Source organism: Sebastes fasciatus, chromosome 2 (genome assembly GCF_043250625.1).
Source record: "Sebastes fasciatus isolate fSebFas1 chromosome 2, fSebFas1.pri, whole genome shotgun sequence".
Classification (NCBI taxonomy): Eukaryota; Metazoa; Chordata; class Actinopteri; order Perciformes; family Sebastidae; genus Sebastes; species Sebastes fasciatus.
The window spans coordinates 23,593,765-23,612,214 of NC_133796.1; the positions used below are offsets into that span (position 1 = coordinate 23,593,765).

At 40.4% G+C, this 18,450-nt stretch overlaps 1 protein-coding gene across 4 annotated transcripts in view; it reads right to left on the reverse strand.

Annotated features, from left to right (window-relative positions):
- The window catches only part of pcdh17 (protocadherin 17), a 61,742-nt gene that overhangs the window by 31,433 nt on the left and 11,859 nt on the right, over positions 1–18,450 (reverse strand). For 2 of the 4 annotated variants that reach the window (XM_074614663.1, XM_074614661.1), the window contains exons 3-4: positions 3,805–3,863; positions 3,205–3,374 (exon numbers count right to left, since the gene is read on the reverse strand). In XM_074614663.1, the coding sequence (XP_074470764.1) occupies positions 3,205–3,374; positions 3,805–3,863 (229 nt within the window). Of the gene's footprint in view, positions 1–3,204; positions 3,378–3,804; positions 3,864–18,450 lie in introns of all 4 variants that reach the window. The other 2 variants (XM_074614662.1, XM_074614660.1) reach the window with 1 other exon arrangement.

The window sequence follows — 18,450 nt, forward strand, 5'->3', positions numbered from 1 at the left end:
ATACGTTGCTACCAATTTTGCAGGGCTAATTAATCAATTTGAGACTGGTCCCTAGTGCGAAGATGTCCAGATTATGTTGTCTGGAAGGGAACCGCACCGAACATCAGAGAAGAAGATGAATTACAAGCATGGAAATGGGGAGTTGTGTTTGTTCTAGCAATTACCACAGGATAGCATAAATAGAGAAATTGAAGGGGGAAAGAAGTAAGGAAGAAAAAAGCGCAAAGAGGATGGCAAAAACAAAAAGGAATAAAATACACAATTGTGTGTACACTGTAGGCTACAACCTTGACTATAAAGGCTAAGAACTGAAACAGGGTTGGGGATTGATTGGGACTTGAACTACATGCTTTGTGCACTTGTAGTTGTGTTCATACTGAGCCAGTGAATGAGGCCGCAGAGTCCTGGCAGGCAAGCAGAGAGAGCTACAGATAGTAATTGGGAGGGCTATGCTTGGAGAGAAACAGAGGACTTAAGATGGGATGAAGGAGGAAAGGAGGGAGGAGGGGAGGATGGAGGGAGACCTATGAAGTAGATGCTAAGTGCTGAGATGTGAAGAAAATAAGCCTGCAGGAAAACAACCCCAGGGATAGTGACCAATGACAAGCTCCCCTTTCCTTTTTTTCTCTCCATCTGATAATAGACAGACCTGTGAGCTTCCATGTGTACAGTCCATGTGTGTGTGCACGGGGAGCTTTGTTTAAATCACAGAGAGCAATATCTGAAAGCAGAGCAGCAGATTACACCATAACTCCTTTAATAGTTCATGTTTCAGTTTCCTCTATTCACTTGTTCTCATTAATTAGCCATAAAATCACCGTAATAAATTACCTGTACTTGAGCTGTGGTGTTTAAGACAAAGTAGCAGATGGGACTTGAGCTCACCAGGCACAAGGTGACCATCTTGCAATTCATCTTAAACAGCAGGAGGACATAAAACCTAAATACAGACCTTCCTGAGTAGATGGCATTGTAATTTGAGAGGCAGAAGACCATACAATAATATTGTTTTCTCATGTAAATATTAAAGAGGACCTATTATGCTTTTGTGCTTTTTCCCCTTTCCTTTAGTGTGTTATATTGTTTTTTGTGCATGTAAAAGGTCTGCAAAGTTACAAAGCACAAAGTCCACGCCAAAGGGAGTGCGCCTGAAACGCCTTGGTTGAAGTCCCGCCTTTTCTTTCATAACGTGGTGATGTCACCAAGTAACACATCTGCATAACGGCTAGTTTGGTACGCCCTCAAACTAGTTAGCAAGATAGTTAGAGCGGAGCTGGAGCGGAGTCCAGAGTTTGGCACGGTTGACCAATCACAACAGTGGGCCAGCTGACCAATAAGAGCAGACTGGGCTTTTCGGGAGGGGGGGGGCAGGAGTTCATACAGAGCGTTTCAGACAGAGGGTGAAAAGAAGTGCTGCAGCACAGCCGGTATGAGAAAATTAAAGTGTTTTTTGAACATTAAAACATGTTCTAGTAGAAAACGAAAATACTAGTATAGATCTGACAATAAGCATAATAGGTCCTCTTTAACTGAAAGTGAGGCATAATTTGCTGCTTTGGAGCATTCAACTGGTATCTTTGCAACTTAATAAAGATGCACTGGAACACTGCCAGAGCGATGCTCGCCACCCCTCACTCATCACTGCTCTTGCACCATGCCTTGGCCTCCTGCCCCTGCCCTCCCCCACAGTTTAGCTAAGCCTGCATGTTATTGGCTAAACACAGCCAGCTGCAGCCAGTTAACTGTCTAATCTCACATCAATCGATTTCCCCAAACAAGGAGAGGTGGAGAAGTGGAACGAGAGTCGCGGAGCGAGGGTGAAAACATAGCGGAGTGTGAGAATAAATGGGAGGGCAGCGGAGAGTGAGAAACAGGCAATGGCAGGTTGCAGCCTGAGTTTCCAGCACCACGGGGCTTGTGTGTGTGTGTGTCTGTTGGTGTATGGGTGCGACAATCTCTTGTTCGAGACTATCAAAAGGATACTGATCGAAGACAACACAGAGAAAACAGAAAAGTGGATGGGCAGAATGTGGTTGGCAGTAGCAGTACACATTTTGTTTTATTGGGACAGTTTTTTACTGGCTGACACACACTTAGCTCCGTTTGTCATGCGCTTCGCGTGCATACATGTGATTTTCCCAGTCCCTCATGGACAATTAAATAGGAACATTTTGCGAAATGAGAAACATATGGAGCTTTTTAATTGGCCAATTTCTCTTGCCAACGTGTGTGGGTTTTTTTCATTCTAAAAACCAATGAAAAGGAAAAAAAAAATGCGATCTAGTCAGACATGCATATTGCAACAAATTGTCATTGTCCTTCCGCAAAGAGAAAAACAGCCCTTCTGTTCCCTGGATTAATAGCACCATTACACAGAATCCATGTTCAGTATAGCGCACTGTACTTCTGGATCCACTCGGCAAGACACATACTTCTTGGTGTCAAGACTTTAGTGAGTTTGTATTTCTGTGGGAATATCTGTTTTGCCAAGCAGGTAATGACCCACACCGAGGTACATGGGTGGATGAACCTGCAGTGAGAAATTCACCATACCACCTCCTGTCCCTTTACTTCCTACTATATGTATAATCTCGGCTTTCTTGCCTTCCCTGACCCTGCACTAATCATGCGAGGTGGCTGGGGTGGGGGAGCACTGCGACAACTCATATCTGGGGAGTTATTGTTCTACACATGTCATGTGTAATCTGCCCGACCCACAGCGCTTAGAATAATTATTCATATTTAATCACCGCACTACGAAGCTACATCTCCTGCCGCTCACTAAGTCATTTTCCATGTTCCATTACCAAAGTTTCAGAGACGGGTGCTCAGGGAAGGGGGACTAAATGGAGAGGCTGAAGAAGTTGGGCTTATAAAAACATAATGGGCTTGTCTGCTTTGATAAACTGAGGACGTGTATAGAATGCACACTCGCTCACACCCTCAAATGCACACACAGACACACACACACACACACACACATTAAATGAGAAAAGTGCAGAGAACAAAGTAGGGGGGAATGAAGTAGCAGAGTACAAGTTCAGATTGTGAGCGTTCAGGCAAGTCGGGAGCTCAATCGTTGATACAAATAACCGCAGTACGGAGGAAAAAACAGATTGATAGTCATTTGACTCAAGTGTGTCTGGCTCACGCCATGGCATCTTTCATTTCTCATGCAGTCAAATTCAGCCGATGAGGGCTCACCTTGCTCCAGAGGTGGTGGTTTCACGCCTGTAGCCTTCAACTTGAGGGCTTCTTTTGCAGACATATCGCAGCAGGAGCCTTTGTTGGTGTCCTGGTCGCTGTCAGCCTGGTCGCTGTCACCATGACCACTGTCTCGGAGGCTCGCTCGCTCTGGGTCTTTGAATGTTGAACTACTAGACACACAATAAAAAAAAAAAGAAGAGTACTTATAGAGATTTTGTCTTTTTAACCCTCAGAGGAAGTTTAGAAACAGCATGAAACATTGATGAGCATCCCTGAATGCTGAAAGAAAGAAATTATAATAATAGAATTTAAGATGTAATAAATGCTTCTAAAAATACTGTAGCTGTACCGTCTGCTAAAGGAGACTGGAGATGAAACAAAATAGCAGAGCATCTTGTGTGTGATTATATTTTATGTATTATAGAAAATGCTGTTAGTGACCACTTTTAAACCTAATTAAATGTACATGCCCTTCCTCTTCCTGCTATGACATGGTACAATTAATTGTCCGTTTAGTTACTGTACTGTGCTGGGACTATTGGAGAAAAGAAAACAAAGGTCTGAGATGTAGTGACTGTTATAGATCCCAACTCTTACCTTTGAACAAACTGTTGTCTGCTACCCATATAATTAGGCTCAGTGGGGAAATTGTCCGTCTGTGGAGAAGAGAGAGAGAGAGAGAGAGAAAAAAAAGGTATGTAGTGAGCTCTACGGGAATGAGTCCTGCTGTGAAACAAGATCTCCCAGTGACATATGATTAATTATGCAGAAAAAATGAGGTAGAGGACAGAGTAGGGGCAAATAAAATACTGTGGATGTGAGCTCTGTATCGTTTAGGTTTGAGCATTTCATTAACCACATAAAGCAAGCTAATTAGCCTTTCGAGAGCAAACCGCAGAGCTGGACATCAAATCTGGCAGACGTGATCAATAACTGCCAGGACAATAGCCTTGATGAGCATAGAAAATGTGTCAGCGAAAACATCCAGTAACCAAATTACACCACCGTTTGTACATAAAATTAATGTGCAATTTGTTAGTTCCTTTCACAACATTTCTGTGAGAATCTGTTCACTCTCTGAACACTTTATTTTTTTTTCTCGAGAAATTGTTTGTGAGGAACTGGGGCTTGTATGTGTTGAATTCGATATGGGTCTACGTGATCATACACAGGGGGGCTCCTTGCTATGTGGATCGATAGAAAAAACACACATACTGTACACGCTTGTGCACACAAACACAGTAAAGTCTTACATATACAGTCGCGCAAAGAAACAGTGTGGCATGTATGACAAAATACATCAGTATAAAGGGATGCTGGTACAAAGCCTACAGCATAAACTGCACAAACACTCCTCAATCCTCAGCACTGTATGCAGCAGTGCATTACAGACTGGATCAATCACATTGGCACTGGAAAGTACTGTCTCTCTCCCTCTCTTGTTAATCATATCAACGTACGGTATATGAGGGTTTTTAATCATGCCGATTGGTCTAAAAGGTCACAAAGATCCTAGTTTCTTTCTGGCATTTACAGAAGTGCCTGTCAACCTTACTAATAATGAAAGAAACTAATGTGTTTATATTTTGTTAAAATTATTCCAGGAATATGTCAACGTCCCTGTTGGGTAGAGGTAGAAAGGGTGGAAACAATTGGCTTCAAGAAAAAATAGCTTTCATACCGTTGTAGTGGTATTCATCACAGTAACACAAATAATTACCCGATGTAGTGCACAACTCTCTGTCCTGAATTGATAGCAGTAAAATGTCACGTTTAGTGAGTAATGTCTCCGTGTGCCAGGCTTTTTCACATGCACAGCTTGACTCACAGTCGATAGAGTATTTCAATGTCATCCGCGCTCTGCGGTGGCTCGGTATGAGAAAGGGTGTGTGAAGGTCAGACAGGCCACCTCAGTACTTTGACCTTCCATGCTTTTGCCAACACCTTTATCTCTACCTAAACACTCTATTCCACCTCAGCCTTCGCCAAGATTAAAAGAAAACACCCACACAATATATCAAAGGCTGGAATCTGACCACGGAGTACGAGAAGAATGGATGTATGAAATTGTTTGGCATTGAAATGGTAACAGCCTGAGTTTCTCAAAAAATGGGAAATGGAAGTCTTTGTAATAATAATGTGCCCCTTCTGTACTTTTATGACCAGGGACCCGTCCTTGGACATACTTTTCAATCAACTCAGCTCTGTGGGCACTGCATCTGATCATAATGAAAGGACATTAAGAGAAGAAGGTTTTGCTTGATTGTTATAGGATTTAATTTACTTTCCACACCTGCGCACATAGAGCGAATATCCAAATGATATAATGTGCACAGAATTTTTTTTTGCATATTACAATAGCATGAAAAGTGCATCTTTTTCCACCCACTGTAGTGTTTCACATTGATGACATCAACCTGAAATGGCAATGGTCTACTGTACTTTGATAGTGTGTTAAATGGGAATACACTGCTGAATCCCGTAGCATGGTATTCACGACTTCTTAACAAAAAGAAAAAAACATGCATGTCGCACTTAAGCAGCGTGTGCTCTACATCCATCTACCGCCCACCACCCCTACAAGCCAATAAAAAGCACATTACGCCACTTCATAGAAACCTCTTTCCTGCCAATTAGAGTCCAGGCTGATCTTAAGCCTCCATCTCTTCCTGTCTGTCTATAACTGCCCAGCCCTTTCACTACAATGGGCCACTTTCCAATTAATGGATCGATAACGGCCAGTATGGGCTGCCTTGTACTTAGCCAGTCAGAGCCCACAATGAATACAGGATAATTTGAGGGGGAATGATACATACTGGCTACATGTCCAGCAGTTTTATTATCATTATTAGACACTGAATTATACAGTACATAAATTCATTTAGCACCGCAAGAATCATTGAGTATTTCATGTTGCATGCTTGCACTTCTTGCCTTCTAATTTCCCCTTGCGGGACTTCTCGAAATGAACTGAACTGAATTGAGCTGAAGTGAATTGAATTGAGCTGAACTAAACTGACCTAAATTGAATGGACCCAAACTGCAGCTTCTGTATATTTGGCCCGTAAGGTTTTAAAATCTGGCTTGCTTACGGACCTAAAATATGAGACTTTGACCTAAAAGGTTCAGAGACGCACCGAACCTATTCACCACGAGATAAATCCAGCGGTTCTGGGTGAACGCACTTTGTGTCGATATCAGCAGAGGTTAGTTTGGATGAGGATTGCAAAACCTCATTGTCGGGGTGTACTGAATGATATGTTGTATCAAGTCCAGGCAGCAAGGCCACAAAGGTCAGAGAGATACTGAGTACAGTGAGGCTGAGTAAGTGTAAAAAGCTGCACTCTATTCTGTATTCCCATTGAGACCCTAAGACTGACCGAGCAGACAGCAGGCCGATTGAGACAAATGGGACGAGCATATTGGAGTGCTATTCTGCTCTCAGGCCTTGTTGGTGCATTTTGGGGCACCGGTAGTTTCTACCGGGCTATGTTTGTGTGTTGTGTGTACATGAGTGTTTGATATCTTAGGTAGGGGATGTTGTGAAAGAGGACAAATTGCAGCTTCTCTTTCACACATCATTGGACAGCTCTCTTTTATTCACAGGAACGAGAGTACCTCCCCTCCCTCTACCTTCCCTGCTAGGTATGATACATGAATTTGTCCTTTACTGTCTTCCAAAAGCACACAAAGTACTCTCTGTGTGTATGCGTGTGTCAGAAGGTGTGAGCGGTTCCAGATCCACCATAACCTTGTCAGTAAGCTAAAAAGATCTGGACTGCAGTTTTTAATTTCATAAACTGAGTCTCTGTTGTGTATGTGTGTGTTGCATTACGGGAACTCTAGTTTATTCCTCTTGGAAAGCTGTCAAAGCAGCTCAGCAACAGCCAAATGGGAGGGAAGGTTGTATAAAGGATAAAACAGAGAGACACTGAGCTCAGAGGAAAGAATACACACTGGTGAAGGTGGGTGCCGCAAATGCAGGAAATAAAAGAGGAAAACAGAAGAAAAGTGAGCAAAGTGAGAGGATGATAAAGGAAGTAAGGGAAAAGGGGCGGAGGAACTAGACAATAATTAGACTGCATTGATTACCTAGTGGCTGAGTAGCAATTGTAAGTGATCAAATCTAATTAGCTGGTCCTATACATCTTCCTGGAGATAAGAGAGCAATCAATCAATGGGCTTAAGTGAACTTAAAGCCATCACAGTCGACTGCCTGCTAAATATCTTCCACTATCTTCCAAATAACTTACAAGAGGTCAGGTCCAAATGAATTTCTGAGAAGTAAGGAAGTGCCGCCGGTGCCAGTAAATGGAGACTAGACAGTTCTCAACCACAGTGAGGTTTTATCAGTCCAAATGGACACCTCGCTGATGATTCTAGACGGTACTTTATCATAAATGAGACAGAAGATATCTTACACATATGAGGACTAGGGATGCATTGATCCGACTTTTTCAGTCCCGATACCGATACCTGGGCTTTTATACCGAGAACCGATCTGATACCAGTGTATAATTAATAAGCTGTATGCCTCAATGTGTGGAAGTGATTGGGATCATTATTTTATGTGTAAAGCAACATCAGGCTTGACTTAAACATTGCTTTACTAATTTTGTAAAACAAAATGTAACAAATAAATACATAGATACAAATTTATTTAATTGTTATTTTTTATTAAAATAATACATTGTGCACCAGCAACTTGGTAAAAAATCTTCAAAATTCCAATTCAACTGTAAGCCTTTGGTCAAAACTTAAACAGGAATTAAAATTCCAGTATATAATGTATATAGTATATAAACATAATTGAATTGAATAGATCGGCCCCATTGTCACCGATAACCAATCCAGCTATTTGAGTCAATATTGGCCCAATATCTGATCCAGCATCGGTATCGGTACATCCCTAATGAAGACAAGTTCGTATCTGAACGTGACATAGATAGGATTGTTTATGTAGTCATAGTATTTTAGAATGCCTTCTCCATATTCATATTAGGAGGAAGTGGTTTCTCTGTGGGAAAAGAACATCCATTTTTGTCATTTTGCTGGTGTAATGTACTTTTTTGTCTTCCACCAAAAATATCTAAAAAAGCCATTTGTCTCACTTAGTCGATTCATTTAGAGGATTAATATACATGGCAAATGTTTTGTCATTTGTATTTGTACTATGTAATTTGTACACTATTTGCTAAATTATCCTGCAGAGAAATATGTGGTAAAACAGGTACAAAGAGTGCAACCTGTGCACCAATTCTTCCAACAAATGAATAACAAACTAAAAAGAAAAATGAGCTTTCCCCAAGGTGCCCTGATGAGCGGTGCTGTGGGCAAAGGTACAAAATAGTACTTAAACTGGCATCTCCCCAGTGTGAACAAGTGCAGCTGTATAAATGACATGAGGCACAGCTGAAATCAAGCATGCATGCTCTGGATAAAGTTAAGAAAAAGACTATAAAACGTTTCATTTTGCAGTGCAGAGAATCACCAGTAAATGAGCATTCACACCTACAGTACAGGTTACTCATCTAAACCATACAGCTTTTACTGAACTCCTTCAGTTCTGCTTGTTTTCAGCTGTAGATCTTAGATCTATCAATTTATTTTACTTTTACTGACAGCAGGATTTAATGCCCATGGGCCAATGTTTAGTGTTTTCAAAAATAAATTAAAAGAAATGCTGTGGGTTTTTCTTCCCAGCTGTACCGAAAAACATACTGGACCCTGACCCTAAAACCACGCTGCGTATTCAACTGTGAATGTTGTGTATACAGCCCTCGTTATCCGAATATGTTGAGCTGCAGCATACATCATCTCCTGTTGCTTGGTATCTATGAGGTATAAAGCCCATTTGCAGTCTTGACTGACTTCATATTCTCTTCGCTGGTCAGCCAACAACAGAGGATGAAAAAGCCCTTGCCGCAGGGTTTTGTGCAGAATGATTTGCTACAGTGAGTCACCTGCATAAGCCATGTTGATTTTCCTCTGTACCACAATGTTTGTCACATGATGGCAGGTAACCATAACTGTCACATGAATGAGTGAGCTGACACTCCATGTGACTGATGACCCTAAATGGACTTGATGCATGTACAATTTCTGGCATTATGAAAAGGTTTCAAGGTTTTTTTATGGAAAGGAAGGACATACTGTTCCTCAGTAACGTGGAAATAGTGCCAGCGTAATGATGTATCACTAGAGACTATATCAGAATATATTGATTATTTGTCCCACCCCTAGTGATCAGTCATTTAAAGTATCTCTCTTACCGCCAAGTCTCTCCCCATCTCTAATTGTACTGAACTCGACTTTAGTGCCACAAATCTAACACAACTCCAGCTGAATAAAGCAGCACACATCTGCATGTGTTAGAGTTGCCGCTGTGTTGACATAGTGTGACAGTGTTTCTTGTAGAACTACTGTGGGGGTTTTTGCAAGAATTGCTGGTTTATTACGAAGCTGGTGACTCAGGCAGCTCTAATCCAACTCAATAGTCTCATCTTGTTAATCATGGTTTGCCATAATTCATAACATAACCACATTGCTTTTTATTTTTTTGTGTTCATGTTCATTTGGTGGGGAATGGGGCTCCTTCATTAAATAAGGCTAAGTAGCACTTTGGAGGCTTTTATAGTATCAAAAGCATAACCTCTCCCTTGCATATTCACTGCTCACCAGCAAAGACACAATATTCATAATTAATATGCAACCACTCACATTGATTGCCTATTATTTTGGTTGACCATCCAGTGTCATTAGAGATGCCTATTAGGAGCCCAGTGGAAAGCATCAAGTTGTTTTAATGGCACAACTGTTCTTTTTTTGTTTATCATCATCAGTCTCAACAAAACCACTTCATGTAGTGAGGAAAAGGCACGCAAATGAAAGAGTTGACATTCAAACCTCACACTGAGTAGGGGGCTGAAATCATCGATAGGTGAAGAGCAAAGACAGAAAAGAAGGGATGCGCAGGGCAGAGGGAGGGCCGAGGTAGTTGTGCTTGCCTCTTTTCATCAAGAGAGACGAGACACTACTTCAAAGCTGATTTCCTTCAACCTGTGCGGTTACTGCTACTTTATTATTCCCTTTGAGGAAGAGCCTGAGCAAGCATGGATATAATTTTCTCTTCGGTCTACAAATGACTACTTTGGTCAAATTTCTAAGGTAGTCGCCTTATGTACAAGTGGGATAGCTGCCTAAGAGCTACGAAAGAGTCCGTCAGTTTTTTTGGGGGGGTTGCTAAGAGTACATTCATCTTTGTAGTAATGTCTGCCATTACGTTTTTGAGACTAAATCACTTTTAAAAGAGCCTGAAAAGGAAACTCTACCCAACGAGTCTGAGAGATGGTCAAGAAAACTCTATTCTTAAACCTTTCATTATCATCTTGAAAATCAACTCACGTAGAAAATAATAAAATGCAAGTCTCCTGAGAGTGTGCATAGCCTTGAACATGTTTTTCTCTCTCACTTACACAGTCCACACACACACATACCATTACAGGTGCTGGAGATCTTACAGTCTAGCCTATTTTATGATGCATGAAAAATCAAATGATGGGCTAAACTAAATCCTGCATAAACAAAATGGCTCAGAAGGCTTGTCTTAATAAGCATATAGTAATACAGAATAATCTGTTTACCACAAATTACAAAAAAATATATGCATGTAATTGATTTATTAATGGACTGATTAAGCTGTTATTGAATGAATCATCCCTATCTAACTGAAAAGGACAGCATTTCCCATAAACCGTTATGATGTTGACCAACATCCCCTCGGGTAAAGATCACAAACAGGCTCTACTAGAGCAAACTGAATCTTTTTTTCACTAAATGAAAGTAAATAAAACCAATTTGACTGTGACCCTTTTACAATGGGTCTGTAGTTTGAAATTAAATGATTATGAATTCAAGTGTTTCAGTCGAGGAACACATATCTTTGCGACAGAATATAAGTCTCATTATTTTTAATTTTTTTTTACAAAAGATCTTAATCAGATTTAAGCATATTCTCATCCGGGTGGAAAGAGAATGCAAATGATCTAATGGGTATATGCAATCCCCCAAACTACATCAAAAATGTTATTGTTTCACTATGCTTGTGACATCCAGTGGTTAAGATTATGGTTGTCAATCAATTCATATATTTAAATGCAATTAATCGCATGATTGTCCATGATTAATTGTGATTAATAGCAAATTAATCAAATTTTGTATCTGTTCAAAATGTACCTTAAAGGAAGATTTGTCAAGTATTTAATACTCTTATCAACAGGGGATTGGACAGATAAGCTTGCTTTATGCAAATGTATGCATATATATATTATTGGAAATAAATTAACAACACAAAACAATGACAAATATTGTCCAGAAACCCTCACAGGTACTGCATTTAGCATAAAAAATATGCTCAAATCATAACATGGCAAACTGCAGCCCAACAGGCAACAACAGCTGACAGTGTGTCAGTGTGCTGACTTGACTTGCCCCAAACTGCATGTGATTATCATAAAGTGGGCATGTCTGTAAAGGGGAGACTCGTGGGAACCCGTAGAAACCCATTTACATTCACATATCTGAAGGTCAGAGGTCAAGGGACCCCTTTGAAAATGGTCATGCCAGTTTTTCCTGGCCAAAATTTGGTGGAAGTCTGGAGCGTTATATGACATAGATGGTATCAATGTATTCCTTATGTTGATGATTCTAGTTTCATTTGATATCAGTAACTTCACTCTAGCTTTAAAAATGAGCCCGCTACAATCTCCGAAAGATCGATTTTATTAATGTGTTAAAGAAATTAGTGGCGTTAAAACTAATTTGCGCCAACGTGCTATTATTGCGTTATTTTTGACAGCCCTAGTTAAGATGTTTGTTTTAATGCTGTTATACAATAGTTTTGGATTTGCAACAAGTAGTAAGCTACAGATGTGGTGCTCATGGCCTCGTGAGCTTTACTTTGCCAATCTCCACCAGTTCCAAATATATCTAAATAAGGGGTGGCAGTGGATAACAGGTCAATTTTGCCATATCTCCTAACCATGTTGAGGAGTTTTTCTGATGCATATTACATCTTTCTAATCTGATTTTCACTTGGATCTTTGTAATATATATATTTTTTCAATAATATCTTCACATGTTTCTCAATCAAACGTCTACATAAAATAAAAATAAGTAACACAAATAATTAAGAATAATTATATCCACAGGTGGGCCACAGTGGCGCACAGCACACATGTGTATTTAATGACACATAAATACATGAATTAACTGGTCTCTGAGATTGTGTGAGCCATTATTATGAGGTGCAGTCACACCTGTGTGCATTGTAATATAATGAGGCAGCCTGTTCAGGCATTGACAGTCAACAATACACCAGACCAAAACATGAAATGAAAAAACACATTCTTAATCACAGTCTACTAGACTAGACAAAAGTCTAGTCTAGAAGAGGCTGTGACCCCATCTCCATCTTCCCCAAAAAAAACTGTTTTTTGGTCTCCAGTTGAAAAGGGCAAGACGCACTCCTCATTCTAATATTACTCAAGTATTACAGGCCCGGTTCTGTTTGCAATTATCTTCTGCGATATTACTTTTGTATGTCTGCAGTTCCTTCCCCCATTATCTTTTAAAAATACTACAGCACTGACAACAATTCAGCAGCCAGTCTCAGCTGCCATCTCAGAGAATAATTTTCTCTGAAGAGGAAGGGCGACACAAGACGGCATGTTTGTACTCCTATTAACACAATCAACATCTGTGGCAGTGTCATAGAGAACTGTAACACTTAAAACACATGGCACCAGAAGTCAAACAGGAATGTCTCCTCGAAGGAAGATAATACACAGGTTATATACCTTTCTCCAAGACAAAGAAAACCCTTTCCATTGGTCAACTTACTTAACTTATTCAAAGTTATCATCATTCTGACCAATAGCCATGCACTGATCATGCATTAACATGAAACCATGCATGTTCTTTTCATGAAATGCTGTAATGTTCACACACATATCTCCACGAAAAGAGGGCCTCTCTGGCCTTTCTAGTGTCCATCACAGCACATCTGGCTTCCAGCTGAGGTGCAGGAATGTGAAAAACATAGTCTGCAAATATACCAGGAGAAAAGGGTACTAAAAGAATAAATTGATAACTTTAAAGATTACATCTACAGCAGTTTAACCCCAGGAGTAAATGATAAATGTAGCTTTTGGCATATATTCCAACACATAAAAACACCTAGCACAGCAGTTTGCCAGCTCTCCTAAAATAGCAGTGTTGTTTTCCCTCACTACTTGATTCATTTTGTGTGGACACATTTAACCAGCTGGTCTGGGCAGCTTACAGCTGGGACCAGTCTTATGATTATTGATAAAAGAAAATCTTTGGAAAAAAGTGAAATAGGAGTGGGAGACAGAGGACTTTACTTGATGTTGAATTATTTATACCCTGTTGAAACTGTGAGGAAAGCAGTACAAAGAAAGGAGAGGGCGCAGTATATAATCTTGGTGTGTAAGCTACTAATCATTCAGTTCTTGCTCATCAATAGTTACAACAGCTCTGCCGTTAACTGATGTCTTGAGTCAGCACTGACCTTGCTTCACCCTCATTAATCCAAAGCCTACTCAGCCCAAAAATCCAAAGCTGTTACAGAGGTAACAGGCTCCTTGTACTGTACATATATAGTACTGAGCAAGAAGCCTATAACAACACCTGAAGGCAGAATGAGTAGTATTTTCCTAAAAAAAAACACATTGTATAGACTCATACACAAATAATCCCTCTCAATCATTACTTTTGACCCACTAGAAGTGTGTGGCGGTATCTGTATGCACAACCATGTCTCCTACAAAATTACATTCCCATACAACTAAAATGCATTCTCAATTATGTTTCAAGGGAGATGTATTTTCTCCCGGATTACGGTCACAGTTTTAAACATGTGATTAACGTCGGAAATTAAAACAAAACAAAACATAAAATGCAACAAAATAACTTGGTTAGGTTTAGTAAAAAAAAACATCACAGTTTGGCTTATAAATGACTACGTTTGTTACGTTATTAAGCTGCAGATGTAAATTAAGATAGGTTAACGCTGAATTTTAGTTTCACACGGGACATGAACAGCAGTCTCCTGGGTGGAAGTCCTGCGTTTGTTTGACCCACCCACCACCCTGACCTCCTCCCTATACTTCCATACACTATCGTTACAAATGTATTTGTGATACGTAAAAAAATCCGAGACAAAATACTTTTCCCTTGAAACTAATTGAAAATGCAGTTTTGTTGTATGTGAACGTAATTTTTAAAGGACAGAGCTAATATCTACAGAGACCCTGCCCTCTGCGTGTATTTTCTTATTTTGCTGTGTTCGGGACGTTTCTAGGTGTCAACCTCTATAAAAACAAAGCGACCAGGTTATCGTAAGTACACATCCAAGAGGAAGCTATGGAAATGGCGGACACAGTGCCGGAAAAACGCACACATAGCGAGGCAAAACGCCAAGCAGACAAAGCTCGATCGAAAACGAGAATCTGGGCTTGGTTTACGCCCGCTGGCGAGCACCCTAAACTTAACCTTGGTCAGTGGGCTAGGGCTTCTGGTGTCGTTGAGCCGGGGAGGAGGGGCGAACTTTGAATGTTGTGTTTACAAACCTCAAATCGACAAGTCCTACTCATTCTGCCTTTAAAAGCAATAGTTTTGACAGTTTGGTACAGAATACACTTGTTCGCTTTCTTTCCAAGGGTTAGTTGAGGAAATTGTTGCGGCTATCATGTCTAAATATGAACCTCATGGTGACGACTCCAGGAAATCACTTCTTCTGGCCAAGAAACAGTTTGACACATAATCTCCCATAAAACCACAACATGCTGTTTTGACATGTTTTGGTGAAACATACATGATATAATAAATGAATTAGGGAGCTTTAGAGGTGCTAGTAGGCAGATTTTGTTAAATGCAGACAGAGCCAGGCTCGCTGTTTCCACCTGTTTCCACCTGTTTCCAGTCTTTATGTTAAGCCATCTGCCATCTGCGGGCGCACTTTCGCTACTGTGCTGACCAGCTTAGTCAGGTCTTCACTAAACTCTTCAAGGTGTGTGCCGAATTTCACAATAATACCTATGCCAAAATCAAAAAATCCCAAAGAACTAAATGAGTTTAGACCTGTTGTGCTTACATCCCTTGTTATGAAAAATTTGGAAAAAGATTTTAAAAGGTATGTTTTTTTCCCCCTCATTTCCCTCAAATTTGACTCCTTGCAGTTTGCTTCCCAAGCTTGTAAAGGTGTGAAGGATGTAAAACTTTTCATTCTCAATAGAGTGTATAAGCACCTTGAGAAACCCTTGAAAAATGACCTGTTCAGTTTTTGATGCTGTTTTTAGATTCTCTAACAAACAGAATCCAGCAGGTTTTGGTAAATGGACAGATGTGCAGCATCAAGGTCTCAAATACGGGCTCACCCCAGGGTTGTGTCCAGTCATCCCTACTTTTTGTTATGTATACAGACAACTGCAGAACTTCTCACAAGCTAGCTTGTGAAATTTGCTGATGACACCGCCCTATTGTCTCTTCTTCAGTGCTCAGAGTTGGACCATGGTTGTGCCTTACATGCCTTTGTTAAATGGTGTGATGATAACCTCCTCGACCTTTATGTATTGAAATCTAAGGAATTAATAATTGATTTCAGGCAGAATAAGCACAAACCAAAAGCTAGTATTACACATGGTGTGGATGTCCAAATTATATCTAGGAACAGTGTTCGACTCTCAACTCGTGTTCGACGTACGCAGAGTCGGTTGCTAAGCGTGGACAACAAAGAATTCAGTTAATGTAGAAGCTCAACTCAAAATGTTCATGTTTGTGATACTATTTGATACTACTGATACTGTCATTTTTATCAATCAATCATTCATTGAAAGACTTTCTCATTTATTTGCTGGTTCAGTGGGTTGTCTGAGAAGAACAAGAAAAGCCTTAATGGCATGGGGAATGTCTGCTCCAAGATAATTGGAGCCCAGCAAAGAGACTTGCGCTCCCTCTGGGAGAAACAGATGGCCAGAAAAGCAAAAGGAGTTATCAGCCAATCTGACCATGTTCTGTCCGGCAAATTTACTGTAATGCCCTCAGGCCGGCGCTATAATGTGCCCCTTAGTAGAACAAACCGCTACTCTAAGTCCTTCATTCCTTCCGCTATCAGGCTACTAAACGTCAACGGTAATAATTTTAGGTGAATTGAGTGAAGTCTTTGTGGCCCATGCTGTGTGTGTATGCATATGTACGCAGTGTGTGTATGTACGTATGTATACATACATACGTACATACTGTATGTATGTGTCGATAGTCATTATCAAATGACTGTTTCAATTTTCTTTTAAACTTGGCTTATGTGAACTACAGCAGAATGGTTTATTTTATTTACTGCTGCTGGTTGTCCATTGTATTGACCCATGTAATGTATGTTGATCTGCTGCTTCTATATCCTTGCCCGTGAGTATTGAAGCTATGTATATGGACGGGGTTAAAATGCAAATGAATTGCCCTTCTCTGGATAAATAAAGTTGTCTGAATCTGAAGCTGTGCTAACCAGCTGCTGGCTATCCTTCAGATTACTGGACAGAATGGTGGAGAGTGGTATAAATCTCCTCATCTAACTCTTAGCAAAAAAGCAAATAAGCACATTTTCTGAATTCAGCTTAAAGAAAAAAAAATTGTTTTTCGCTTAGATTTACATTTTCCCTCTTCAGATGATGAAATTCATACAAAAAATATAGAAATTACCACTCAATGAAACAATATGATCCAACAAACTGCAATATAAAAGTGCATTCATAAAATAAATTGAACAAAAGTCTATCCTTCAGTGTTTAGAGTAATAAATTAATAAGCCTACTCATCATTTACAATAAGAGCGTGTTTGCAGCCTTGCAACCTGAAAATGGTGTGCCATCAACCTGTTTTAAGGCTGCTAAAAGCACACCTTTAATACGCTTTCAAACTGCTATTATTAAGCCATCTTATCTGGTATTTATATCAGATTTGACTAAAGAAACAAGCATTTCATAATTTAGTGTTGAAACACACCATCCACAAAGTGTGGTCTAGTTTGCGGGTTAACAAGACAGACGCTGAGGGCTCGTGAACAAAAACATTAAAAGAACAAAATTATTCCATTTGAATTGGCGGAGAAAGAGCCGTTCCGTGGATGAAAGGATTTGAGATATTTCCCCAAAGCCCAGAACCAAGGCCAGACGCAGATATATAAACACACAAACACAGACACACAGAATGCAAGCACACATATTGTATGTCTAACATCAATACATGCACAAGTGCACATACACACACCTGGGTTCTCCCTCTCTGTCTCTCTATGCACACACACACACACAGCAGATGGACAATGTGTAGTTTCCCTTCAAGGTGACCTATCTGCTGTATATGTATCAGGTCAGAGGTTTATCTGAGCAAAGGAGGGGCTGGGAAAAGGAGGAATAGAAGACAGGAAGGATACTGTCCATACACCTGGATAAAAACTGACAGAAAAGGCTTTAGGATAATGCTCCGTTGTCAAAGTGTCAGACGCCAGCTCCTCCGAGTCTCTTTTAAGTGCGTCTATGGTGCATTAAGTATCTGTCAGACCAGCTTTAGCATTAATCAGCTAGCCCACAGAAGAAACAATCGCATATAATCTCAAGCTCTAAACCCTGCTGACCTTCTCTTCAAATGCACAGATAAACCCCCCTTCAAACCTCAGTCATTTAAAGACACACACAGGCCCAAGCTCTGGAGCTGCTAATGTTTTCCTCCTTGCTCTCCCTCCCCTGTAGTCGATGTGATTGGTACCTCCCACAGCAGCAGCACCCATGTCTCTCCACCTGGGAGTACATCGACTCAGCATGTCAACGTGACCTCAGAGAGGACGCATTTCAAACAATGTGTCGGGAGAAGAGAGGAGAGTAGAGGAGAGGAGAGGAGAGAGGAGGAAAAGGGAAAAGAGAGGAGAAGGGCAGAATACACAAGTTCCATTCATCATCTCAGCAGCGTTGAGAGTGTATAAATAGCAAGATCTGTTCAGAGTTATCATTGAGCCAACGCTTCCATCGTGGTACTTCATTTATTAAGACTGCGCGCAGATCAATACGGCAGACATATACACTCTGTACTGTTGACAAGATAATCTCATCATTATGAATTTGGCTTGGGTCGTCAGTAACATGAGCAATTGCATCGCTTATCTGAGATGAC